The sequence below is a fragment of the Siphateles boraxobius genome, unplaced genomic scaffold (genome assembly GCF_051911475.1).
Source record: "Siphateles boraxobius isolate OS27281-9 unplaced genomic scaffold, OSU_SipBor_1 6, whole genome shotgun sequence".
Lineage (NCBI taxonomy): Eukaryota > Metazoa > Chordata > Actinopteri > Cypriniformes > Leuciscidae > Siphateles > Siphateles boraxobius.
Genome location: NW_027509186.1, coordinates 29,332,134 through 29,359,444, shown reverse-complemented (window position 1 = coordinate 29,359,444; position 27,311 = coordinate 29,332,134). Strand labels below are relative to the sequence as shown.

Here is a 27,311-nt window from a genome sequence, read left to right as displayed (position 1 = left end):
TTAGCTAACCACTTTCAGCTGCATGGCTTTTATTCTACTTCTATCTGCCCCTCTATTAGCGGTCTTTGTGCAGACACTCTTGAATTCATTGGATTCTTGACCATGGTGTCGATCCCTTGATTTAAGGTCAAACAGGTAATAAATATACCATAGCCCTTGTCAGAGGAGAGGACCCAAGTTATTCTGAGTCAAATAAACACCTCTTTCACCCCATCCCTCCCCACCACGACCGAACAAAAGATCCTTGAGGCGTGCCGTATCATCCTGAGGGGTTTGTGTTTCACGTTCTCTCCTCCATGAGCAGAGAGAGTACGCACACCCGCTGAGAGCACAATGATGGTTCAGAAGAGACTCATACTTTAAAAGTACTAATGGTGTGCTTCACTATTCCATGTCATCCACAAAAGTTCTTCATGTATTCAGAGGCCTTTTCGTCTTGCTTTAAACTCTCAATCCACAAAAAGTGGTGCAGCAAAACCAGTGTTTCGGTAGTGTTTTGTTTCTACAGGGGTGATTTTGCTTACCGCACCCAGGTCACCATCGGCTCAGGAAATCCATCAGCATCACAAGCCAGTAGGGTTGAGAAGCCAGTGTCAGCGGTGGCATTCGTTTCAGCTTGACGGATTCTTATAGTGGGCAGGACTGAGCAGAAAAGAAGATTGCAGGTTTGAAATGTGGAGCCGAAGAAAAACTCAAGACTTAACCTTTCAACACTACATATCACTTTTTATTCTACTTAAAATATAACACTAATATACATTTTCAAATAATTTCTGCCTTAAAGAGATATTGTACCATTCTCAAAAAGACAAATAAAATGTTTTCCTACAAAATAAGAAATAGTTTTTTTTATAATATTATTATTATTATTATTATTATTATTATTTCACAGATTGATAGTCAAATCAGTTTAATTAAATAGAAATCTAACATTTAATCAGAAATCAAGTTTTTACGTGCTGTCTTCAGGAAACACTTTACCATTGCAAAACAAGAAATTAGCACTTTACAGAAACCTCCTTTTGGAATATTAATATAAATATGTGCATAATAAGCACAAAAAGAAAAACAAAGTATGTAATGTGCAGCTTTGACTTCATTATGGTACGATTTTGCCTCGAGCCTCAACATGTATATTTTCATGCATTTTCATTTATGCATATCACATAAACTTATTCAAAATACATCTTTACTCTAGCATAAATGTGGATCAAATTTTGATTTAATGAAAGACAGCCACACTGTTCAAAGGTTCACTTTGATCCCATTCACAAAGAGAATATAGCACTGCAGCACATCTAACACCTGCTGACAAAGGAATCAAATTGGCTTCCAATGGATAATATAACCAGTTTTTGCATTTCTGCTACTAAATATTTGTTCCTCCTCTCTTGACAAAAAGGGACTTGCAAATTAAGTGCCTCATTTTGTGTCTGTGACCTGCACTGTGGTCGATCAAGCAGGACTAAATGACAACATAACGATAACCCACTAAGGAGACAAAATTAGACTCATACCAGAAAACAAACAAACAGAAATGCAAACATAAGAGGGGAAACTATACTACCAGGTTTACCGCAGGAAGGAAAAAGAAATCAAAAGGAGATGTGAAAAAATATCGGTGGAGCAGCTTGACAACAGCTACTTCAAAAACCGTCTGATCCTCAACACAAAACACTGAGCTTTAAACTCAACCTCAACACCAACACAGCTGCCGATCAAACACGTAGCTCAATATTGTGATATCTTGTTTTAGCTAATCAAAAGAGCCAGTTAACCCAATGGTAAGCTAGTAGGCAAAACTGTTGGCATGCAAACTGAAAAGACAAAGAGAGAGAAATATTTAATTTGAAAAATTAAGCTTTAGTAATCTAATCTAATGTAATTAGATAAAAATACATTTATTGATTTTTCATAAAAATAAAAACCAAAAACAGTGTAAAGTATAAAGTATGTGCATGTCATTTGAGACAAGTTAAAATATTCAAACCCAGTGCACTAGATGTACAGTAAGGCAAATAAGAGCTCACCGTTAACAACCACTTTAATGCTGCGGAAGTCAACTTCTCCACGTGCTTTAATACGGCCCTCGCAAGTGTACACCCCCTCGTCTGTCTTCCTGATCCCTCGGATTTCGAGATGGTTGTTATTCAAAGTCCTGAAACGAACTGTAGAGCAGAACAAGGGAGTTTTCATTTCTTGCGGGTTTGAACAGATGTCTCCGAAATTGTGAATTAAAATCAAATGCAGATTAATCAATTTTAACACTTTTTTCATTTATTATAACATGAATTAATAAAGTGCCACATTTCTGAGAAAGCAGCATTAGGCTGCACTAACGATCTCATCAATTTATTAATGAACAAAAACAGTGAGAGTTAAGCAAAATAAATCAGCCTTCTTATGTAATGCATCATTTTTTTACATTTAAGAGTGGAAGATAACAACTTTGACTTACCATCTTTGTCAAACTGGATCTTTGCACCTTTGTATTTCCAGAGGACAGTGGGTGGGGGTGAGCTTGTGACATCACACACAATCATGGCATTGTCTCCTTCACTGAACTCTTGAGGTGATGGGACATTTGTAAAGGTGATTTTTTCTAGAGGGAAAAAAGGCAGTTCAGCAACAACTTCAATTTATCATGCAATGATTCATTTTGTAGTGTTGTAGTCGACAGCAGAAATGTTAGAGCAAATTTAAACTGCTGATGGTACTAGAGAGATTGAGATGGAGACCCCACAATTGGCACCAAGAATATTTAGACACTCAAACTAGTGTGCCAAGCTTCATTCATGTGCTTGCCATACAACTACATAAAATGGCACAATTAAATTTGTGATGTCAAATTTTAAATAAGCGTTTCTATATATATTCTGTCAACACCGATGAATCAAACGGGGATCTTACGGTATATCTTCAGATTGACTGTAGCTTCAGCATCCTGATCACCGCTGCTGGCCATACATCTATATGTCCCGGCATTGTCGACCTTTGCATTGTAGATGGTGAGAGTGGAAGACGTCTCGTCGTTGCGAATTACACTGACGTCTTGTTTGCCGGGCTCGATTTTCTCCCCGGTTGGTGCGAACCAATCGATTTCCTTGGCCCCACCGATAACTGCAACCCAGACCAAATGAACACATCGGAATTCTTAGGCTGATCTTGTGTATTAAATGTGTCATTATATAAATCATTCTGTCAAAAATAAAAACTGGTTTAATATCCACAGAGCAGAGATGAATCAATCAAAAACGGATCAGGCCTGATGCGATTGAATTATTTGCGTGAATCAGTTGGGATTAGGTGTCGCTGGCTCAACAGCTGTCAGAAGAAACAACCTAAAACTTCAACCGAATCTCAGGTTACCAGTCTATTACCCAAATCAGTGGACCGTAGGACACAGCACTGGTGAAGACTCGAGTGTTGAGAGCAATTATCAGAGCCGCTGTTCCACGCCTTTGGGTCTTCAAATGAAACCCAGGAGAGTGTAACCATGAAAAGCGGTTTTCAAAGTGAGATATATGCAGCACACAAAGGTTTAACGTATTCCTCTTGTAAGCCTTATTCACATGGGTCTCACTTATTGGGTCCTCAGTGATATTTGCTGACACAGAACACCGTCAGTGACATTAAAGTTGAATATCAGTAAAAGAATCTTGTAGAAGATTACAGCTTTTTAGGTCACAAAAACCAAACAAACTCCCATTCGACCTTTTAGGATCAGACATCAGGCAAAAACGGTGTACCAGAATTTTGGAAGGTAACATAGGAAGAATTATGAACAGGGGACACACATCTTTAAATACTGTAACAACAGTAGCAAAAGGCAGTAGAAACAGGCAATCAACAAGTGAACAGCTGATGTGATATGAATCATGACTATGCCATTTTATATTCTTGAACTATAAAGCTGTTTTAGAGAGAATATTGGCTTATAAAACCCAGTAAACAAGATAAGGCAGCAGTGGGCGAGGACTAACTCAGAAGAAAGGTGCCTAGATTCATTTTTAATTTTTTCTCTTTCTCTCTCTCTCTCTTTACACACAACCGTTCAGAAGTTCAGGGTCTGAAATTAATACATGTATTCAGCAAAGGTCATCAATTGATCAGAAGTAAAAGCAAAGACAAATATGTTACATTTTATTTTTCAAAATCAAAGAAAATAGCTGCTAAAAATTCAGCTTTACCACCACAGGATAACATTACCTTTTAAAATATATTAAAATGGATTTTTGTTCAAATTCTTAATATTAAAAATCATAAGAATGAAACCATACATGGTCAAATTCAACAAATGACACTTTTTTGAAAAGATTACCTTCTTTTCTGTTAATATTTTTCACAAACCCATAACCTCTTTCCTAGCTTGACCCGTTCCGTTCTAAACTAAATTTGCCTTTCCTGAAGGAAACACATTTGCTCATAAAGCATAAAATGAGCAGTGTTAATGTTTTTGGTTAAATGACAGCAGGAGAGAAAGAAATATTGACAGTAAAATGCAATACAGATGGAAAAACAGACCCATCACAGTTGGTAGACAAAGAACATAATGACATGTTTGTTTGAATGCCAAATATTTTATCAATATCAGTATCTGAACCAGATGTAACCTGGTTGCCTGCCACTCGCCTCGCCCACACTGGACTTATTGGAACAAAATCTTGCACCTTGTTTACAAAAACAAAGACCATATGGTAAAACTAAGGCTGAAATTATCTATAAAACAAAGCCGTGCGGTAATCGGTAGGTGCTGAATTAATCGCAGTAACTCCTCAAAGCACTTTAATAAGAGCCAGAAGGTTCCTGGTCAATAGGAAAACTTACCTTCACACAAAAAGAACCGAGACTCTCCAACACTGATCTCGCTCTGTGCAGGTGTAATATCGACCTGCAGAGAAACTGAACAGAGAGAAAAGTATTAGGATTAAAGAACACATCAAACAAACCTGCTTTATAGAGCTAAAAATAGAGCTAAAGTTAGCCAAAAGAAAAAAAAAAAACAATTCATACAACTCACAACTGAGAAACTTCTCAAACTGTATTTCTCCACACGCATAATGAGCACTGTGAGCACTTTGCATTAAGCAGCTGATCTCTTCACTTTTACAGCCGCACAAGTAACTATGGAAACCCCCTCTGACATAGGCTCTTCAGATAAACAACGTCACATCATTTTGATCCGACTAAACGAGAGGCGACAACAGACAGTGAAGCTAACAAGCTCATTGTCAACTCGGCCATTTCACCTCCTTAGAGTTTTGCAGGTTCATTTATTGCCTTATTGCCGCTGCATCTGACAGTGGCATCAGCGCATTCAGCACTAAGTCACAAATGCATCCCATTACGCAGAGATTTATTTAGGAGAAACTCTCAATCCCCACTTAAACCCATTCTTAGCTACGCCTAAAAGCCTGTTTAGTTTTAAAAACAATACATCTGTCTATTTTGTCCCCAGAAACTCTAGGAATGGAAAGAGTGAAACAGATCGATATGTTTCAATTGAGAAAACGTAAAACCCAGAGCTTGGGCGTTAACTTCAGTGAGACTGTTACTCATTTCTCATTAATATGTCAGAACACGGAGGATGTTTGGGAAATGAGTAAAGACAAAGAGAGCCAAGTGAAGACAAAATTGATCCGCTCAAAGATGGTGGCCTTTAGTCTTCGAGGTAATTTAATAAATGGACAAAGCCGGACGAGGGTAAACCTCTATTAAATCAGCATATTCAATCAATACAATTGGATGTTTGTTGTTCTTAGTGGAAGGGCCATTTATGTCATGTGTCTTCACACATTTATAGTCTTTATTTAGATAAAAGAATAACTTTAATCTGTGAACTTGGCAAAGCAGTCAATTTTGGGAATGACACAAAAAGGCTGAAGTTCTGCTGAGAACAGGATTTTAAATGAATTAGCCTCTCATTAGCAGGGCATGCTGGGAGATGCATGGTGACACTGGAGTCCTCTGTGTAAGGGCCACAGACCTCTAATCTCTGAAGTCCCCGCTTGAATTCGCTTTAAAGAATTACAAGAGCAATGCTGCCTACAGTTAACGGTTTTGTTCTACTAGACAGATTTGACTGTGAAAGCTATTTCAAACAAATAGACCCAAAACATTATGAGATAACTAATTATCTGTATGGCGGTATGAATGGCAGTTTTACCCGTGGTATTGAACATGAAATCAAATATCGATATGTTTCTAACGCCCACATTCACGTGTCAGCAAAGCCTATTTGGTGATCAGAAATGTGGGTTGCCCAGTTAAAAGTGGAAGCAGATGAACACAAGCCTGCAGGGGTGGAGGTTAAAGGGGTCCTATTATATTTTATCCACCTTTAGTTAATGTGTCATGTTGCTTTTGGGGCATAAAAAAAGATCTGTAAGGTTACAAAGCTCAAAGTCCACTCCAAAGGGAGATATTTTATTTAACAGAATCCAATTTCCAAGAACTACAACCAACGTTGTAGTTTGGACTACAACGCGATTTTTCCATGTCTTATGAAGTCACAATGTTCCTCATTTAAATAATCCCCGCCCATGGAACACGTAAAAAGGGGACGAGACCTGGCTGAGCTGCATTAGAGAATGCTGTGCTGTCGCCATGTCAAAGAAACCTGTTCTTTTTTTCACAACGTTTCCCAAACTCATTTGTCTGACCTTCCTAAGGCTGACAAACGTAGAGTGGTAAAATTGATTTTAAACATTGTTCCTGAACATTATAACCCCAACTTTTATGTGTGCGCTGCACATTTTATGGAGAACAGCTTGTTTTCTGTTTCTTTTGTAAGCTCTCGCTTTTGTAAGACAGTTCACCCTCCTTAGGAAAATTAAACATGTTTTTGTGATCGATTACGGTTTGTATTACCTTAGTTTTGCGACAAATATCACAATTAAATGGTGGACATTGTATCTATAATGTATAAGGAAATTGCCCCCCAAAAATATACCACTGAAACATCCTGTGAAATCCAGGCTTTCAAAGTCTGTGCATGAAATCCGTTCTGCACAATCCTCTCGTTTGTTAACATTATCAGGGTCTGAATCGGGCTCGAATTGGATGCCATCTGTAATTTTTACACTACACATGAACTTGCAGTAATGAAGGGTGGAGGGAGGGGGGTATTTACAAAACACTCGCTAAGCGGTGCCAATCACAACACATTTTGAGTTTCGGAAGGAGTGGCTTTATCAAAATCGGCGCGTTTGAACCAGATTGGGGTGATTTTTGAACTTGATTGCGTTTTTTTGAACAATCAAGTATGAAAACATATTCTAGGACATACTTCACCACAGAGAAGTCAGTCATTTTTACAGGAAGGTCCAGTTATGGCATTTTGATTAAACATGACATGTTATTCTGAAAATGTAACACTGCACAGATGAATTGGTCAAAATAAGTTCAATAACATGCATTTAGAAAATAGGGTGAATTTTCATTTCATGCCGATTTTCAAACTCTGCTGGGCTTCAAGGAACCACTTGAGTTGGTGGAACAGAATATTTCATAACTGAACAGCTATTGATAGCATATCATTTGCCTTTTATAGCATTATAATGCATTTTTCATTGCTGCTGACCTCTGCAGAAATTGGCTTACAAATCAATTGAACCAAGTTTAACAACACCCTTAGTGACAGCAAAAAATTTGTTAAAAAAATTTGCACACATACACTTCCAGCTCACTTCTGGACTTTCTGTTTTATGTTTAAAGGATTAGTTCCCTCAAAATTCAGAAAAATTCTGTCTTCTGCCCTCACATCATTCCATATGACTTTTTTTTTCTTTCGTGGAATACAAAAATGAATATATGACAAAAAAATCAATATAATAAAAGTGAATGAAGCCTGTGGTGGTCAAGCACCATAAAAGTAGCCCGTATGATGTGTGAACTAAAGTCGCCTGGGAGAAACAGACTGAAATTTGCTGAATATATTGACATTTAATTTTCCTCAGATCTTTAACAAATTGACTTAAGCAGTTCACAAAATCAGTCTAAATGATTTGCCCATGAATCAGTCTGATTCGATTCTTGAGTTCAGTTTATCGATTCAAACCGGTTACAGTGATCAACAGCTCAACTTCATTGAATTTCAATAGATTAGTGTGATGAACACAGTGAGCAGGTTTATGGTAGTTTCATGACACTTGTATGGTGATTTTGCACCATTTTTGAAGCTCGAGAGTTCCAGTGTCCATTCTTTGAAAAAAAAGTAACCAGTACACTCTAGAAAAAATATATATTTTCGTGTCACACAGGTGGAAGAAACACACAGGTTGAAATGACAAGAGTGCGAGTAAATGACAGTCTTCATCTGAGAAATCAATGGATGTGTGAATAGTGTTTCATGCACTAGTATTTTCCAGTGAGTTTGTGTGTGTGTGTGTGTGTGTGTGTGTGTGTGTGTGTGTGTGTGTGTGTGTGTGTGTGTGTGTGTGTGTATTCGTGACTGCAGCTGGATGTGTCTCTGTCCTCACAGTCCCACCCTCCCAGACACGCATCATCTCACCTCATCTGTTTATCACATCCAAAATGACACAAATGCAAAACATTTTTGAACTTTGTTGACAGGATTATTTTTTGTATGCCATGTTTTCTATGCAAATATTTGAATGAATCATCTTAAATTTTAGCATTTGGCTTCCCATATTATTTGAAATCATCTTTCATATATTCCTCTGGGAAATCAAATGGCCCTGCAGAACTGTCAGACTGAATCTTAAAGTAAGAGATAAAGAGATTCACAGGCATTTCTTCCTCCGCATCACTGCTGGAGACTGGGAATACCTGAGTTTGTTCCATTTTCTACAAAACAACTGAACTGCATATGTAACCAACTGCCTGCAGCCTGACAGTGGTATCATAGGTTACCATCCCTCAAGGAAGAGTTTATTCATCACAAAAGGGAAAAACACCATGAGAAAAAGTGACCACATCTGAAACCAACCGTTTATTAGCACTGCAATCAGAAGCACAAGAGACTAAATGAAATTCTGACTCTGAACCATTATGCAGAGATGCTACATTCACACTGAAAGCTTTTACTGGAATTAAAGGTGTAGGAACCGTTTTCTGAGAAAAGCTACTGAAAGTGAATCAGACCGAGCACCACAACAAACTTGTAGACTATCAGCAGAAGGGAGAGCAGTGGCGGCTGGCGCAAACAAACTGATTTTTTTTAACGCAGAACGGAATGTAGACTACTTGTTAAATAACCATTTAACAGTGATAATAATGAATCATTACTGCTTAGCTAAAAATGGAAAATAGAGCATTTAAAGCATGCCATAAGGTAGGGTTGGGCAATCGCCATTTAGCCCAAAAATTCAGATTTTTTGGGCAATTTGCAATGTTTCTATTTGAATAAAATAAAATAAAAATCTGTATTTAATTTATTTTATATCCTGATCAATACTGTCCAAGGCTATAAAAAAACAGTGAATGCAGTGGGGTCAAATCATATCATATTCTAACATTGCAACATTACAATCTAAAAACAATTCACTAAACTTAAAATGAAAATAAATAAAAACAAAACTGATATCATAAAAAATACACTTGTAGGTTTGAAATTCTATTATGTTCACCAACAAATATTCAACAACAAATATTTAGCAAAATATATTTATAAATTTAGTGTTATTGTATATTTTTGTCAGAATTAGTGCTCCTACTCCAATTCTATTGTGCTCCGTCTGTTCGGCGCAGCGGCGCTCGTTCACGGAAGTTTAGCCTGCAGAACGCTCGTCCACTCCTGACAGCAAAACGGAAATATTTGCTTGACTTTCTAACATTTACAGATGGAGAATATGTCTTTGAAATGCAAGTTATGCACTGAGGAAATTATTGGATATCACTTCAGCTTAAAGATTATTAATAGAGGTATATTTGTTCCACCAATCGCTCCACAAGTTAAGGTTACGTATGAGGACTAAAGCACGTTAGTGCGGGCCCTCTGGAAACCCAGAGAATGCATTGCAGTGCCTGCAGTTAAAAAAAAATAAAGAAATAAAAAATATAAAATATATTTGTTTGGAAGTCTATGGGAACACTCTGGGCGATTCTCGGCCAAAGTGAAATCGCCCAAAAAAAAGCGGTACTCCACAGAGCGTGACTTGACGCTGATTGGACTATACCCAGAGGCAGAACAACGGCTATAGCGTAACTCTGAGGTTGAACGCGAATTTTATTGAAAAAGTCCCTTTTGCAATTTGGCCCGTCGCCCAATCACCCTAATTAAGAAACCGCCCCTGAGGGGGGAAGTATACACTACTGACGAAGGAGGAGAGAGAGAGTAAGCAAAGACTGCAGAAAGAGAGATGTTCTGAGAGACATTACAAAAGATAAAAGGTCTGAAGAACATCATTGGGAAAAATAAAGGTTATGATCAGGCAAGAGCTTTAGGACCCGCGTTAATATTAGACAGGTTTTCCTGCACTGTACTATTGCAGAAAAATATTTTATTGGTTTAACTTAAAGTAAGTTACCTGGTTGCCTTAAATTATTGAGTTCTTTGAAATTAAAAATTTTAGTTAATGCAATGAAGGAGATTGATTTAATCAACAGAAACTCAAAATATAATGTTATCTGAACTACATTAATTATCTAAGTTGATTTGACAAAAGAAAAAAAAATTGTGATAACAAATCATGAAAATATTCTTTTACAGTGTGGAGCTGCTGGCGACTATAACAACAAATTATCTCTTGTGTACTGTATGTTAAATTTTTCTTATATAAAGTTGCAAAAGATTTCCATTTCAAATAAATGCTGTTCTTTTAAACTTTCTATTCAAAGAACATGAAAAAAAAAGTTTCCACAAAAATATTAACCGTTTTCAACATTGATAATATTTTTTGAACACTAAATCGGCATATTAGACTGATTTCTGAAGGATCATGTGACACTGAAGACATACAATAGTAATTTCAGCTTTGACATACAATACATTTATTTATCAACCCTTGTGCATCAATTAAAAAAAGTTACACATAGCTACATAGAGGACAAAAATGTCCACGTCAAAAAACTGTCATAAAAAGTTTAATCTTGGGAGCACAGACTTAAGTTTGGTATCATTTTAAAGAAGACCCTTGGCATATTATTGCTGAAGTAAAAAGAAATTAAGTAAATCCAAAAAAAAGTTATATGGGTTTAAGTTTATGAAAATTATTTATAAACATTATTTTATATAAAATATATTTATTTTATGAAACAAGTTGAACTCTAAAACGGCTATACAATAGAAACAATAGAAAACAGTTATTTTGAATTGTAATACTTCACAATATTACAGTTTTTACTGTATTTATTTTTTAAATGCAGCCTTGGTGATTGCAAGACCCGACAGTGTACACGCTGCATCCTTATGGACATGTTTGGCTTTTTTAGTTTTTTTTTTTTTATCACTTTGCCTGTGTTAATGCTAACTGCATAACATTTGGCACAGGTGTGTATTTTTATTGGAATTTTACTATTTCACCACCATTTCCTTTAAAAAAAATCTATTTTCCACTAGGTACACAAAATACTCCCTCTCAGCGCCTTTTGGAGAAAAATGGTCCATTGAAACCCATTAAAACTGCAATTTTTAATCCCAGGGCCATTTAACTATAAAATGATGCAATCTTTGTTAAGAGGCTTTCATTCTGTTGGCAAGGCTTCAAAATGTAATTTTTTTTCTATTTTTTACCAGATGGTCCCATTTTTCCAGGTTTGGCCTATAAAGCAAATACTCGCTTTATTCCTGTTTTCTGCTTCGGCATATTATAGAGCCAATTGGATAAATTATGCAACGATTTTTGTGTGGGTGTGTTGGTATGGACGTCAGAGTGTGGTTAGTATGCGTGTTATAAAAAAAATTGTGTGTGTGTGTGTGTGTATGTATGTGTGTGTGTTTGTAATATTGAGAGAGAAAAATTCAACTGCAAATCTAAAATCCAATTACTGTGTGCACCAGTGGAGTTTTGCTGGCACCCAATGGGGAAAATCTGTTACTGCTGTCCAAACAAAATCTTACCGAAAGCTCATTTTTTGAGGCATCAACCTCAAATTTGGAACACTACTTATTTAGATTTATGGCTTTGATTTTCTAGCCGTTTTAGAGTTCAACTTGTTTCATAAAATATATATTTTATATAAAATAATGTTTTGGGGAGAAGTTAAAGGTATAGCGGAGGATTTTCTTTTTCCGGGTGGGTAGCCTATACTATTGGTCCACCTAAGTGTCAATCATTCTGGTGATATGTTTACGTAAGGCCGTCGTACATGCTCGTCCCTATGTAATAGCTTTCTGTGCATGCGCACTTTCAGGTGTATTATGTGTGATGAGTTACGGTTTCAGCCATTCCTTTGAAAATGGCTGAGGGTCGAAAGAGAAAAAAGGTATACGAAGTGTATGATAAGAAGAGAAAGGCCGCAGAATATAGAAACAAGACCAGAGTGATTTTGGGTGAATGTTTCACACGCTGGCGTGCGCTAAAAGCACAGGTTGGGCTTCCCACTGATGCCGCAGTCGCGAAGATTCTACTAGACAGGTAAAGTTTGTCATGCTATTTGGAGAAATCCATTTAAAATCACTGCTAGTAAAAGTTAATGTAAGCTATGATTAGCGATGCTAGCCCTGGCACAAGTCATGCACCGCGTAGACATGGTAAACATCTCAATGTGTCTAAAGTAGCCTTATGACCAAATGGTAAATGGTATCACGCTGAAATATTCTAAAACCTTGTGTGTTAATTTTTGATAATTACAATGTGTTCACCATAGTATTTATTACACAAATGCAACAAGCTACTTCTCCATTGCATTTCATGTCTTGAGTCCTCGGTCACTCAACACGTTTAAATTAATAGGCGTTCCCTCTCGGGAGCAAATAGAGTGTTGCGCATGTGCATTTTTAAAAAAATTGGAGAGGGCGGGTCTTCTCTAAAATTCTGAAAGATCCTCCGCTATACCTTTAAACATTAGCTATTTGGAACAGTAACTTGGATATTATCAAGGTTATAACTAGCAGAGTGCAAAATCCAAATTCAAATCCAGTTTATACAAAATATCTTCTGACTGGCTAAAATTGCATCACGTTTTGCAGCAGTTTCAGTCTTGGTATTGCAAACACGCCTGATTAGGATACAATCAATGACTTCACTTGAGGTTTATTTTTAGTCAAGACAAAGTGGGGGGAAGATTTACAATCTATGTCTCAGACATTAATTGAAAATGACATGTTTTAAAAAAAACTCTTTTGTAGCTTGATTAATTGTCTAATTCTGAAGCTTCGGTACTGTGTCTGAGCGCACAACTGATCTCTGCTGAACACAAATGTACATTGTTTAAATGCAAATGTATTAATCATTTTAACAAGTTGTCCGAGATCTCAGTTCTGATTTAACCTCAGTTAAGGATTCACCACGAGTGGCTTCTGTTTTTCCATGCTTCAATGATAAATGCTCCAAAAAAAAAAAAAAAAAACAGGCAGGAAGAGCTCTAAAATGCATTCAGAAACCTTTTAATCTCAGGCTGCACAAAAGGGCCATGATAAAAGTGATAATGGGGAGAGAGGGGACTCAATTATGAGGGAATTTATTTGATGCAGCAAATTCATCTGCTTTTATTCACACTTCTACACTCTGTTTCAGCTTTTAAGGTGCATTTGTATGCAAGTAAACAAGGATAATATAAACCGTTACCGAACCAATAAGACATGTTTGCTCTGAACTGGATGCTCCTCAGGTCTCGTACCTTTTTCCACGAGTGCATTTCTTTAAAAAAACAGCTTCCAACATTCTCTATGTGATGTGGCGCTGTTGCTTGGCAACATGACATCCCGTGTGTGTGCAGAGTATGTTAATGAGCGGAGTGGCAGGGGCGTCCGGCGATGCACCGGAGCAGAGCTGCGGGCTATATAACATATGTAATGAGAACGCAGAGACGATGACATTTCTGTGCACAGCGCTGCGTCGAATCCTACATAGTATTGTATTATTTTCAAAGCTGTAGGGCCGTTGTTTTACATAGTGGCATTTTAAGACGCATCCAGATTCAGAGCCCCATGGGTACCACACTGTTGTTTACACCCCGCTGTTCCATTCACCTGGGCAGACTTATTTCTACAAAAGCCACAAACAACTAAAGTCATCTGAAAAGGTTACAGAATGGTACATTTGTTCTGAATGAGGCCAACTCTGTGAAAGTAACAGGGCTGTTGGAGAAAGAAACCAATAAGCTTGGCTCAATAAACGACTGGTCAATTGTTCATTCCAGGGCTTTTCAGACCTTTCAGTGCCAAGGACCTCTAAATATGATGATCCCCTACAAGGGTCTGCCTTTTGAAAATATAAAGACATGTATTTATTTTCATGTATAAAAACTTGTTGATAGTGTGTGAACATTTTTTTATTCAATAAAGCTCCAAAAACAGCTTGTTTGTGATGCCACATGGGTAAATACATTTGCATATGATGAATAGTTATACAGCATAGCAACATAGGCCCCGCCTACTGGCGTTCAGTCGCTTAACGGCAGACATTTGCTTATTGAAATCGGAATGCATGCTCTTATATCATCCAGACTTGATTATTGTAATTCTTTATAAAAGCGTATTAGTCAAGCATCTATTCTACGGCTGCAAAAGGTTCAAAATGCTGCAGCGAGATTATTAACGAATATTAAAAAACGTGAACACATCACTCCGTCCTTGGTCTCTCTACATTGGCTGCCTGAACAATATAGGATAGATTTTAAACTTCTTTTATTGGTGTATAAATCTTTTCGTGGCCTTGCACCGACTTATTTATCAGATCTGCTAATGGGGAATAGGACAGGAAGAACTTTGAGATCATCAACTCAAAATTTGCTGAAAATTCCAAAGAAAATTCAAGTTAAGCCAGAAAGGGGATCGTTTATTTGCGTAGTAGCGCCAATAATCTAGAATAGCTTACCCTTACATCTTTGGGACGCTAACTCTGTATATGTTTTTAAAGGTCCCATATTCAGTTTTGAAAATATGGGACGTTTAAAGTACAACTTAAGACACATTTGTTTGCCATGACCTATTCATCCTTTTGATGATAATTTTCGGTTTATTCTATTATCATTGCACTATTTTGTCTATTTTACTGAGATGATGTCAAGCACATTGGTCAACATGTGTTGTTTTAATAGTGCTATCAAATAAAAGTGACATTGACATTGTTTAGACTGGGGGTGCTTCTCAATATCCCTCCTCGTCTCCTCGCTCCTCCGTCCTCCATCCTATGACCCGGAAACCGATCGAGCTCAGCCATCTTGAAGGACATCTTCATTCTCGAATTGCTCCGCGAGGAGGCGAGGATTTAGGAGGCTTCCTGAGGAGTTATGAGCGGGATACACAGGTGTATCTTTTGCAGAAGCTTTATTGACTAAACGTGATGCACGTATAAATTCTCCTCCCCCTTCACATCGGTCACAATCATTTTAATTTATACTTTACCCATGCAGTTTATATAAACCACACATCTCACATAGTTCAACAGGGTATCTTGCTTTATTATTATTTATTATGAATTTCTTAAATAAACAAACTTCAACAACACAAGGGCAGATCCTTGGAGCGCAGCTGATGACGCTGTGAAGTGACGCTCGAGTGATCAAGTATTCCAATGTATAAAAAAGCTTTCATTCGATTCCTCCGTCCTCATTTTCTTTCCTTGCAGCCTTCCCTCGCATCCTACAGGGGGTGGAGCTGAGACGCGAGGAAAGGAAACGAGGAAAGGAAACGAGGATGCAAAAATAAGAATTGAGAAGCACCCTTGATGTGAGCGTTGCGTTGTGACGTGTCAAAAGCAAATAGAACCCATTACAATCACTAATGCTGTCTACACTGGATACAGTATACAGATGCGCATTCACTTTTTTCCACGTGCTTGAGTCTGTTGACAGGAGGACAAATGGAAAAGTAAATAGAATTGTGAAGGAATGTTCGCTTTGACAGCTCGTTTGCATCTCTGTGCAGACTTTAGAAGGATACCAGCATCATTTATTTTTAATGGCGTCCTGGATCACATCAGAGGATTACATGTTTGTTCAGAGAATTTGACCACACCGCATATAATTTTGCATACAGGCACAGTGTAATGGAGAGCTCAAAAAGAAACTTTAGTTGACAGATGAAGCAGTCAGCTGTATTGGATCTGACAGCAGCTGTATCAGAAACCGTTAGTAAATTATTTCATAATGCTTTGTCTGTAAATTATGGTTTTTAATGGATAATGTTTTCAAAACACTCATGTGCAATAGTGAGTGGGCGTTGATACTGTTTCCTTTGCAAAAATGTTAGCCAATCATAAACAGTGGCTGTTTACTGACATCGCTGTAAAAAAAAAAATTATCAGTAGAGGTTATAAATTGACGTAACTTTCCCGCCAGAACACGCCCCCTCAGCAGGACTGAGTGGCAAAAGAGCCCGCTGCGAAACTGGGTTTAATAGGGGAAACTGCGAAAACACGAGTAAAACAAACAATATCATTTTAAACTAAAGTTTGGACTCAATATAGTGTTCCTTACAACTTGCCAAAGATCAAAATGACAAAATGATAACTGCAAATCCATGTTTTGCTGCCTGGAGTCTATTTGTTCCTATGAATTGCAGCAAACCATTTGCTTCTCTTTTCTGTAGCTTTCTGATGTCTGTAAAAATGTATCTCAGGTTTCTTATCAAATCTATTTGAACAGTCAATCTCAAAGCTCGTTCCCGTTTAAGATGCGTTTTGAGTGTTTTTCACAGCATTCACGCTAAAAACATGTCACTTTTTTTGTTTTTTTACATGTTTTTTAATGTTTTTACATTGCTTTAACTCATCAAATAAGTTAAGCAGCTTTTAAGTTATACAAGATTCAACAAATTTGAGTTTAGAATTCAAGTTGAAATTACTTTCAATTTGAAGTACAATCAACTTGGACATTTAAGGAAAGTTTTTTTTATTTTATTTTTTTACACAGTAAAGCCTTAAAGGAGCCACCCCTTAAAACAGTTAATTTCAAATTATGGTCAGAATGAAGGTTGAAAATAATTGTTTTTCCACGTATACATTTGTTTTTGTTTTGTGCAAAAAGCTTTATTAACATTTTAAGTGAACCTCAAGGAACATATAAAAATATTAATGTAAATGAATGCTAATTAATATTTGCAGTGGTGCATATTGTTTCAAAAAAAAAAAAGTCTAATTAAATTATTAAAATCCTTGGGCCTAAAAGGCCACTTACATTAAACCAACGGATTTTGACAACATGATTCGTTCATGATTCAATCAATTCCTGATGGATAAAATACTTTCCTTCCCTTTCTTCTCATGGAAAAAATTTTTTTGCCTGAAAATACATGACATTCGTAATGTAATTTTAAAGTTTTAATGTAATTTCATATTACCTATATAGCCTATGAGATGTTGTGAAAATTGCAATTTAATTTGTTTTCAGAAGGATTATCATCAACGTGTATCATTTTGCACAAATTCCTCAAGTTACCTCACTTATCTAGGTGCTCTGTCATTTTGCCACTCTAGCTGGGTAAAACATCAAGTAAGCACAGTGTTTTCATTCCACATAATTAAGCTGATTTCAGTCACACCATTGCTCGGTTTAAAGTGCTGACGAGACAAGTTAATACTGTACAACAAGCTTTACAGTTTCTACTGCTATCACAGTTTGAATTGTCGAGCTGCTGTTGCTGCTATTTTTGCAGGAGCTACTGTATGTGTAAGACACCTGTCACACTGCACTGGCTCATGGGCCAGCTTAAGCAGATTACCGCTGTGTATTTACAGTCGGCACTGCACCCAGAGAGATGCCACTGTGTGGGGAATATGCTGAGCTACTTATCCACAGCCCTGGGGTGGGAGAAACCCTTTCCCAAACGAGGGCGCCATCGGCAATGTGCTGAGCTACGGGTATTTCAAGCTCTGACTTTTTTTTTTTAATGAGATAAAAATGATACACAAGCCTCACACACCGGCTATGTGAAACAGCATGCGATAAATCCAGTGACGTTACATAATACTGTCAGTCGCTTGCATATGGGGGACAATTCTGGGGTAAACCTTCAGGCTGCGAAGGTTTGGTAAGTCAGGCTTGCATTTGCTTGCTGATCATGCCACAACCACAGTGATCGTCCCTGCTACCCGTTGCTATGGAAACCACCCCCCCCCCCCTCCCCTCCCCTCCCAAACCCCATCCCTCTCTGCTCGTAAAATCCATGTGAATAGTATGCAATAGACCACCACTGGAAAAGTCCACCATGGGCAGACCCAGAGCAGGGGCTGAGGAGGACAACATACACTTAGCCAAACGCCAGCGGTCCTTATGACCAAAATTGTGCATTATTTTGGATACTTTAAGAGGATTTAATTTATAATTAATAACTATTTAAAATGGCCATAAACAATAAAACAACAAAAATTTTTATTAAAGTAATGCCTAGTGGAAATCCAGTGAGAGTATTATTTTTTTTTGCTTTATGCTAAAAATAACCCTACCCACATCTTGACATTATATAATAAAAGTGCCTCTGAAGTACAGCGTGTAGGCTACTGTTTACAATGCAAAAAGCAGACAAAAATGCTGACATTTTGAAATAATCACCCTTTTAATGCTTTTTAATGAGAAACAGTTCGTCTTTTCCATTAAACTTTAATATACTTAAACATAATATAATTCACATAATTTGTTTAAGTGGCAAAACACACTGCATACTAGCTGAAAAAACATGATTTTACTTCACCCGTTGTTATATGGTTGCTATGGTGGCTGTTCACTGGTCCAAGTCACAAAACCCTTCACCCAAGTCTCTATGATATTCTGGTCTCTGCTTCAAATGTAAGTCTATCCTTTCTACCATTCTCCAGTCATATATTGTAATATATTGTTTAAATCAACACCTAGATGTCAGTTTTTTGTGGGCATTATGCAAATGTCTTGTTTAAAATTTTTACATCTGGCAACCATCAATCGAAAGCTCGTAGAGGTTTGTTAAAAACAGTGTGAAATATTTTGTCTCTCCCCCTAATTATTTTATATGTTAATGACCATTCTTGCAAGAATAAAATACTTAAAGGCCTTTCCTGAGTGATTGGTTCATTACAGTCTCACTATAAAATGTAGTGTTGTGGAAAATTATTTAGTTAAGTCTCGCATTTTTATGTTAATGAAATAGTCACAGTTACCGTTTAATGACGTTGGTGTCGTCTCGTCATCATTTATATATTTATATATAATGTGTTTTAGGGCGGGTCAAGTTATTCGTGGGCGGACAACATACAACATGTGAATGACATTATGCAAATGTATTTTCTAGAACCGTAACGCAGTGGGATTCGAATTCAAACAGATGACTCATTTAGACGGTTCAGTCTATTCTTTCTTTTGGGAGACAATCACTTTATTTATTGTGCACTTTTGACTTTTACAACATTGTAGAATGTTTACGTTCACAAACAGCTATATTACACACTGCATGAAAGGGAATATAGGAGCACTTTAAAAGTAAGTGTTCGTCACAATGTGGAAAAAAAGAGCTGTCACTACTGTTTCATCATAATTTTTAAAAGCCTGATTTTAGTCAGACAAAAAAAACGTAGTCTACTGTAGTTAGTCGAAAAAACAAAAAACTAGTCTGCCTGAAATCATACCTGCTGTTTTTTTTTTTTTTTTGGTCTAACAGACTTGCAACATGTATTTAATCCTTCAAATATTCAATTAAAGTGATACTGTACTTTGCAAAAACCTTAATATAACTGTGCATGTAAACGTACTGAGTACTGATTGCCTTAGCGAGCATCTCTAATTAATGTATCTTAGCAATTATAAAACATAAATCACAGCCATTATCAAAGGCTTAATGTGTCTAAACACAACACCGCACTTCAAACGCGTGCAAAACTTGCTTTCCCTAGCCTGTTGAAAATGATCAGTGAGTCAGAGCGCAGAGGCAGCGCAGATCTGAGAGTTACTTGAGGCAGATGAGATCTGACCATATTCAGGCAATTTGCGCTGAGTGCCCATCAACATCTGCGCATAACTTTACAGAAGCTCTCCAATGCAGCGGAGGCCAGAGGATAATTCCCTCTCCCTGCCCATAATGAGACTTTATTTAAGTGGCAGACTAAAGAGAGTATAGGGAAGGCAGATATTCGGAGGCACTTAAAAAGGCTGAATAACAGCATCAGGCCCCTCCTCCAGCCTCTTCAATCGCAGCTGCTGCCTGTGAAGGCAGGACTGTTTGTGCTAAATTCAAGGCTCTCATGTTGCATTCTGGTAACAAGAGGAAAACATTAGTCATTGAAAGACTAGACTTAGGCTCAATAATTTGATAAGGCCTCTGGCGCAAGAGGCTATTAGGATATCAAGCATTCATGCCTGTAAATCATGACCGGACCCCCAGAACGCGGAGTGGACAGAACCTTGTGCTTTCCCATAATCCTCAGTTGATCATATAACTATTTACCTGTTGCAATTTCTAGTTGATATACATTATGATGTTGTTTGCAGCATTTCAGCAAATCAAAAATAATACCTTTACCTTCTTGAACACATTGCTTTCCTGGACACTGGAGTCTGTTTTTTGCATGTTTTGTTGAGATCAAAACATAGTTGGCACTCGAAACACTGTGCTTTGCATAAATCATTTCATGTTTTTTTGTTGTTGTTGTTGTTTTGAGCTGCTTAAAAACTCAGATGCACGACCCGTGCCTACTCCAATATGTAAAATGTAGATCCCTTTCCGTAGTGAGCTGCCAATACAGCAATTTAAGACATCATATCCAAAGTGAAGGCTGTTCCAAATAGATAAGATGCAAGATGCATTCCCAGAGTGCACTGCAGCAAGCTCAGTGAAAAAAAAAATTATCATCCAAGGCGGAAAATGTCACAATACTAAAAACTACACATAAAATAGTTCTATCTAGCTAAAATGGATTAGTTTACCTCGTGTGTGTGTGTGTGTGTGTGTGTGTGTGTGTGTGTGTGTGTGTGTGTGTGTGTGTGTGTGAATCAATTGAGTATCTTGTGCACTTCACACCAGCACAGAGTTTCTGCTTATAGAATGTAAAGTGTTTCAAATCAATCACTTATGAAGTGTCTTCTAAAGTCCCCATGAAAACAAAATTTAAAGTCTCCCTGTTGTGAAAATCAATGTCTTTTAATGTTGTTTGGGTGTCTATGTGGTGTTTTTAAAATGCTTTAAGACAAACCATGTGCAAATTCATGTGTAAACACCATTGCTGAGTATTTTCTCCTTAAAACTGTAGTGAACCAAAGGTTTGAATTTGCTGGCGATTCTCACGTCACAAACTACCTTGTAACCAATCACGTCAATGTGCTCATCAACGAGTGAATCTCTGAGCTGGTGTAAGTGAGTGGAGGCGGGACTAATTTACATATTCATAGAACCGCATATACTAAATAAGGCAAGGGTGTAGAGTTACATTAAATCTATTTTAAGGCATGACGATTTTTAATTTTTCAAGGAAAGAATCCAAGAATCCAACGTTTTTTGGCTTTTAGTTTGAATATGTTAGCCTTAAGGTTATCTATAAGATAGTGTGCTTAAACAAATTACAAAATTCACATTTAGAATATATATAATCATTCAAATGTTATAGTTTCTCACTTCTGCCAATATGGATCAGCGGTTTTGAGGACATCACTCGTACTTCAGCATCTCATCAGATTTTCTGTCCAATTAAATGGTCTCTAGAATCTGTGTCCCACCCCATAGATTATAAATAGACACTGAAGCTGCGGCTAAAATCGGTCACTTGTTCACACAATTAAAATTTTTTAATGTGGTGAATAGCACATAGTACACTATTTAGGGGGTAGGGAACGATTCAGAGAGTGTAAATATGATTTTCATTGGAGCGAATGAAGTCTGGTTTCATGTTAGTCTCAAGTGAACTGTCGCAGAGCGGACAGTCTGCTCCGGACCAGAAACACGATAGCACAGAGCGGATCATATGCGTGAGTCGGTGCAGACCACAAAACTTTTCGGATAGGGACGCACCGAAATGAAAATTGTGGGCTGAAACCGAAAATTCTGGATGCGCTTTGCCGAAAACCGAAACCAAAAATGACTTAAAACTAATTTAAAATAAAAAATATATATATTTTTTTATTTTATTTTATCTAGTTTAGTTTATTTTATTTTTTTTATTTAGTCAAATACACACAAAATTATGTCAAAATGCCCGTCTTGGCGAGTATTCAGGTAAGCAGTCAGTTTTTGAGCCTAATTAGTTTAGAAAGGTAACGCAAGTTGTGTAACAGTATATTAGATCTGTGTATAAACTCTTAAAGTGATAGCAGTCTTGTTAGCATTAATCTGTATTTGATTTTTACAATGAAGAATATCCAGTGTTATTTTACATCTGATTACTTTAAAGGGGTGGTAAAACACGATTTCACTTTTCCAACTTTAGCTAGAGTGTAATGTTGCTGTTTGAGCATAAACAACATCTGCAAAGTTACAGCGCTCAAAGTTGAAAGCAAAGGGAGATATTTAAAAATTCAATTTCTAAGGACTACAGCAAACAGCCGGTTTTGAACTACACGACATTCCATGGGATATGCTAACGTCAGCATATCCCATTATCTGTTGTTAACGGGCGACAACCTGTAAGTATAATTTATTTTTCGTCAATGTGTTTTCCTGTAATAGTTCGTATTGTTAATCATAGTTGTAGCAAGGAAGTAAACAAATGACAATGCTGTTTGGCTCTGCTGGTTTGTTAAATGCTCATTCATACTTAACGTTATACGACAAACACCTAACGTTACAAACTTTTTTTAATCTCAACAGCGAACTTGGAATTAGTGTAAATTATTCTTTGATTAGAGCTTTTATGTTTATCTAGAGGCATGCTAAACATGTTTCTGTGTTTGATTTGGCAGCCGATGTCTATTGTTCGTTTTGGGTTTATTAGTTCTGTCGACAGATATTTGTCTACAATCGTTCTAAAAATACAAAAGTAACGGTGGCATACAGTCAGAAACGATCACTATAGAGCTCGGGATTGTTTCGTCACGTCGCGATGCATTGTGGGAATCACGGTACAGAAGTATATGCACTGTATAGTAGGCAATACGCAATTACGTTGGTCATTAGATAATATTAGGTTTAATTTAGGTTATTTTTAGGAAAATGGTTCAGTATTGCTGTATTGTGAACTGCTGTAATCGGTCTCACTATCGACAGGGCAAACACCTCATAAATCATATAAGTGGTGGTCTTTTTGCTTTTTTTTGTAGTCAACTACGTTAGCGCTAACGGCTAACTGATATTTTTATGACATGGTCAATAGATTTTCAGCTGCCAGACTTAACTAGCTAGCTACATTTACATTGTATGTATTCATTTAGCAGTTAACTAAAGTTCTGCTGTTAAGATTAAAACAGTAAGTATGTTGCGGTGTTTTGGGAGCAAGCTGTTAAGTTAAATATAAAAAATACTGATGTAGCTGTTAGCCAAATCAGCATATCAATTCTCGATTAGGTATGTCACCTCGCTTATTCATCTAGATTCTGGTGGATAGACTAGGTTAGTGTAATACTGACAGGCTATGGCATAATTTGTACCTTATATTTCTAGAAAGCATCAGCCAAAAGACAAACAAATGCAGTGGTAATTCCTAGCTATAGTCTCCTATGCACTGGACCTTAAATGGTATTCTGTTGCTGAAGCTGTAGCTCTGTATCTTAAATGTTAAAATGCTTTATTATTACTAATAGCTTACAAATTATTCTATTCCTGGAGCTCTGTAGTTTAATTGTTATTATTACATGGCTTGGTTGAATACTAATGTTGAATGCGGTCTGTTATTTCTTGATACATATAACACAGTTGCCACCAGGGTGGGAACTTAGCACCCGCCACCAGCCAATGGCGGGTACTTTTTCAAAGTGGCGGGTGACTTTGCCTTGTATACCAGCCACAGTGGCGGGTAGATTGTAAAACATTTTTATTGGTTACTAAAAATATTCCGTGTAACGGATTGGACAGCTTTTGTCAAAGAATGCTGTTGCTAAGTAACAATAATGCACTTTTGTCGAGTAACTAATTTGATTGGTTTTCAGCACGGACAACGCGCTGAACGGACCGTGACGCATATAGTTGAGCTGAGGTACAGACGAAAGGAAAATTTGAAAAAATGTGGCGATATATACCAGGTGTTAAGAGGCCCACGCGGAGTCAGCAGTAGCTATGAATGCACAAACTGTTGAGGGCGAAGTAAATAAAAAGAGAAGGAACAAGTGGCGAACGAGTGGCGCATTGATAATGAAGGGAAAACGAGGGAATGGTTAGCCTACCTTCCCGTCGAACAGTCCATGCACTGTTCTTACTGTCGAACCTATGCGTCATCCGAAAATGCAAACAATTCGTTTGTTAGAGGAACAACTAATCTTAAAATAGAGTCAATAAAAGAGCACGAGTCATACAAGTCTCATATCAAGTGCACTGCCATGATTTATTATCATTTTTTATTATAAAGTATTAATTGTATTAATAATAAAAAAAATGATTGAAGCAATTCAAAATATGCTAGTGCACTTTCTTTTATAAATTTGAATTCCGGAAAAAGTGGCTGGTAAAAAATATAAGTGGCTGGAAAATAGGGCATCCACCAGCCACTGTGGCTGGTGGGCAAAAAAGTTAATTTGTCCAACACGACTATACACACCATGTTACAGCACAGTAGGGCTATTGCAAACAGAAACAAGTCCAGAGAACTTGCGCAGCGCACACACAGAGTGTAACCCTTTAAGCAGAGTGAAACATTTTGAGGTGAGCACGCAGCACACACAGCGGAACACTGAGCAGTCGCTTCGAAGTTGTGAATCTTCGGAAGCGGAGCCGCTCACAAAACATGCAGCACCAGAGTGAAACCTGATCGCTGAACACAGAGGGGATGGGGCGTTATATTTTCAGCTTAAATTTCGGGCCTTTTTTTCCCTTTCGGACAAAAAACCAAAATGCCATTTTCGCCCGATTATTTTCAGCAGCCGAAATTTCGGTGCATCCCTACTTTTGGACCCATTAGTTTAAAGCGATATGGAGGAAATTATGAGGAGAAATGGTTAGACAGACTCGGCATTAGAAACAGCACTTAAGGGTAGAAGAGATAACATCGGTGGCATGCACCAACATAAATTACACACTTTTCAAACTACACACCCTCAGCATGATTAGGTTAACTGTTTTGCTTAAGAAACAGTTTCATATTAAATCGACTATCAAAAGCTGTCAAATGCGGTTTTGGCGAGGTCAACAGCTCTGTGATATAAACAAAACATTTTTTTAAATGGGGAGGAGCTGTTCGATATAGGGGTGCACCGAAATTTCGGTTGCTGTAAATGCTTTTTGGCCGAAAGAATAAAAAGGTAGAAAATATTCCGCCTCGCCCCTCGGTGTTTAGCTATCTGGTTTCACTCTGGCTCAACATGTTTTGTGACTTTGGCCCAGAATTTTCATTTCAGTGCATCCCTAGCTCCATATGTCCTGCTGTGCGATTCAAGTCAATTCAATGGGCCTTTAAGTTAGGATGGTGTCTTAGAAGACAGCTGCATATAGGTATTATACAGCGAAGCAGCTCATTAGGTTTGGAACAGAGCTCATTTCACACATTTTATCACCTGCTAGTAATCAGGACGTAATTGAGCCATAGAGTGCAACCGCTGATGAGATATCACCGTAGCATTTTTCATTCAGAACACAAAGCATTTCAGGGAAATAGACCTTTATGTGTTTATGTACGATCTTAAAACGTATATATAAAAATCCTTTCGATCTTAAAATGACGGTGCTCCTTTATAACAGCTGCAGCACAATAGAAGATAAATGTACTGTCGCCACTGTGAAATAAAGATTTAGTACCAAACCAACAGCGTCTAATGCTTGTTATGATCTTTGAGGCTTATGGGCTCAAACAGTCATTTGAGTAAGTTAATTACAACAAAGACAATACGGAGAGACAAATAAAAATAAAAATGGTCATGTAGAATACAAATCATCTTTTAGCAACTGCTCCCTTTAGTAATTTTCTCCATTAATATCATGCAGCAACTGTGGCGATAAAGATATATTAAGCTGCACAACAAATAAACACTTCGGAGCCCCTCCCCCTCATGCTGGCAGCCGGTCGCCCACTGAGAGAAATGTGTGGAGCTCTGGCCATACTTGTTTCTGAAGAAAACACTGCGAGTTTGAAAGCCCAGCACACACCTGCATTTCATCTTTTGCTCACAACCCACTTTGTTGGCTCTAAATGGCACAGCCAGACACCTACGACTCGCCTATAACCACCCTCACGAAATAACACTTTTACACAATGGTGGTAAACAGTAACTATGACAATAAATCTTAATTCATCTGATTTAAAGTGATAACTCGCACAGAAATGAAAAATGTGCCATCATTCTCTCCCCTTTATCTCCCCAAACTTGTATGACTTTATCTTCTGTGGAGCACATAACAAGACAATCTGAAAAATGTCTCAAGTGTTATTTTCCTACAACAAAGAAACTCAATGGGCTCCAATGTTATTTCGACGCCATTAACTTTCATTGTTCAGCAGGGCTCCAGACTAACTTTTCAACTGGTTGCACTGGTGCTACCAACTTTCTCAGTTGGTCGCACCAGCATATGATTTGGTCGCACCTTTTTTTTTTTTTTTTGCTACATGCTACATGGGATTAATCAATGCATGCTGATGAATAGTGGTTATAATGGACCAAGGCTAGCAAAGGCTTTCTGGGTTGCAGCAGAAATACCTGTAATATATTAATTATCATTGCCAAATTTCAGGATTTTCATGGATTTTGGACAGTAATTTTAATCTGTAATTTTAAGCATTTTACATTTGAATTATATACAATCTATCTATTTACATTTGAATCATATTCTATCTATCTATCTATCTATTATCATCTTTCTATCTTTTAAAAATCATTAAACATTCAAATGTATGCATTACATTTTAAAAGATTAGAGTATTATAATAAACTGATACAGATTTTTCGTTATCAAAGTTAATAGTTGTAACAAAAAGCAGAAATCTCACACTCTTTACCTTAAACAATTTCCTTTTCCTCTGTCGAGCGATCATTAGAGTAATCGCTCGACAGTGGAAAATATAACTGCTGAAAAGACGTAGGAGGAAGGGGCTCTGTGTTCGTGAGACCATTTTTATAATTTTTATATGCCTTAATTCGTGAATTCGTAATTGGCGCGTTTCAGACCCGTCGCTATGGGCGGGCCATAGGGGGCCAGGCCCGCCCAAAAA

General features: G+C 37.4%; 1 protein-coding gene across 18 annotated transcripts in view; it reads right to left on the bottom strand.

Annotated features, from left to right (window-relative positions):
- Nucleotides 1-27,311, bottom strand: part of ncam1b (neural cell adhesion molecule 1b) — a 104,779-nt gene that overhangs the window by 42,141 nt on the left and 35,327 nt on the right. For all 18 annotated transcript variants that reach the window (XM_077208684.1, XM_077208688.1, XM_077208686.1 and 15 more), the window contains exons 2-6: nt 4,828-4,902; nt 2,911-3,120; nt 2,459-2,602; nt 2,031-2,168; nt 525-642 (exon numbers count right to left, since the gene is read on the bottom strand). In XM_077208684.1, coding sequence (XP_077064799.1) covers nt 525-642; nt 2,031-2,168; nt 2,459-2,602; nt 2,911-3,120; nt 4,828-4,902 — 685 coding nt within the window. The remainder of the gene's footprint in view (nt 1-524; nt 643-2,030; nt 2,169-2,458; nt 2,603-2,910; nt 3,121-4,827; nt 4,903-27,311) is intronic.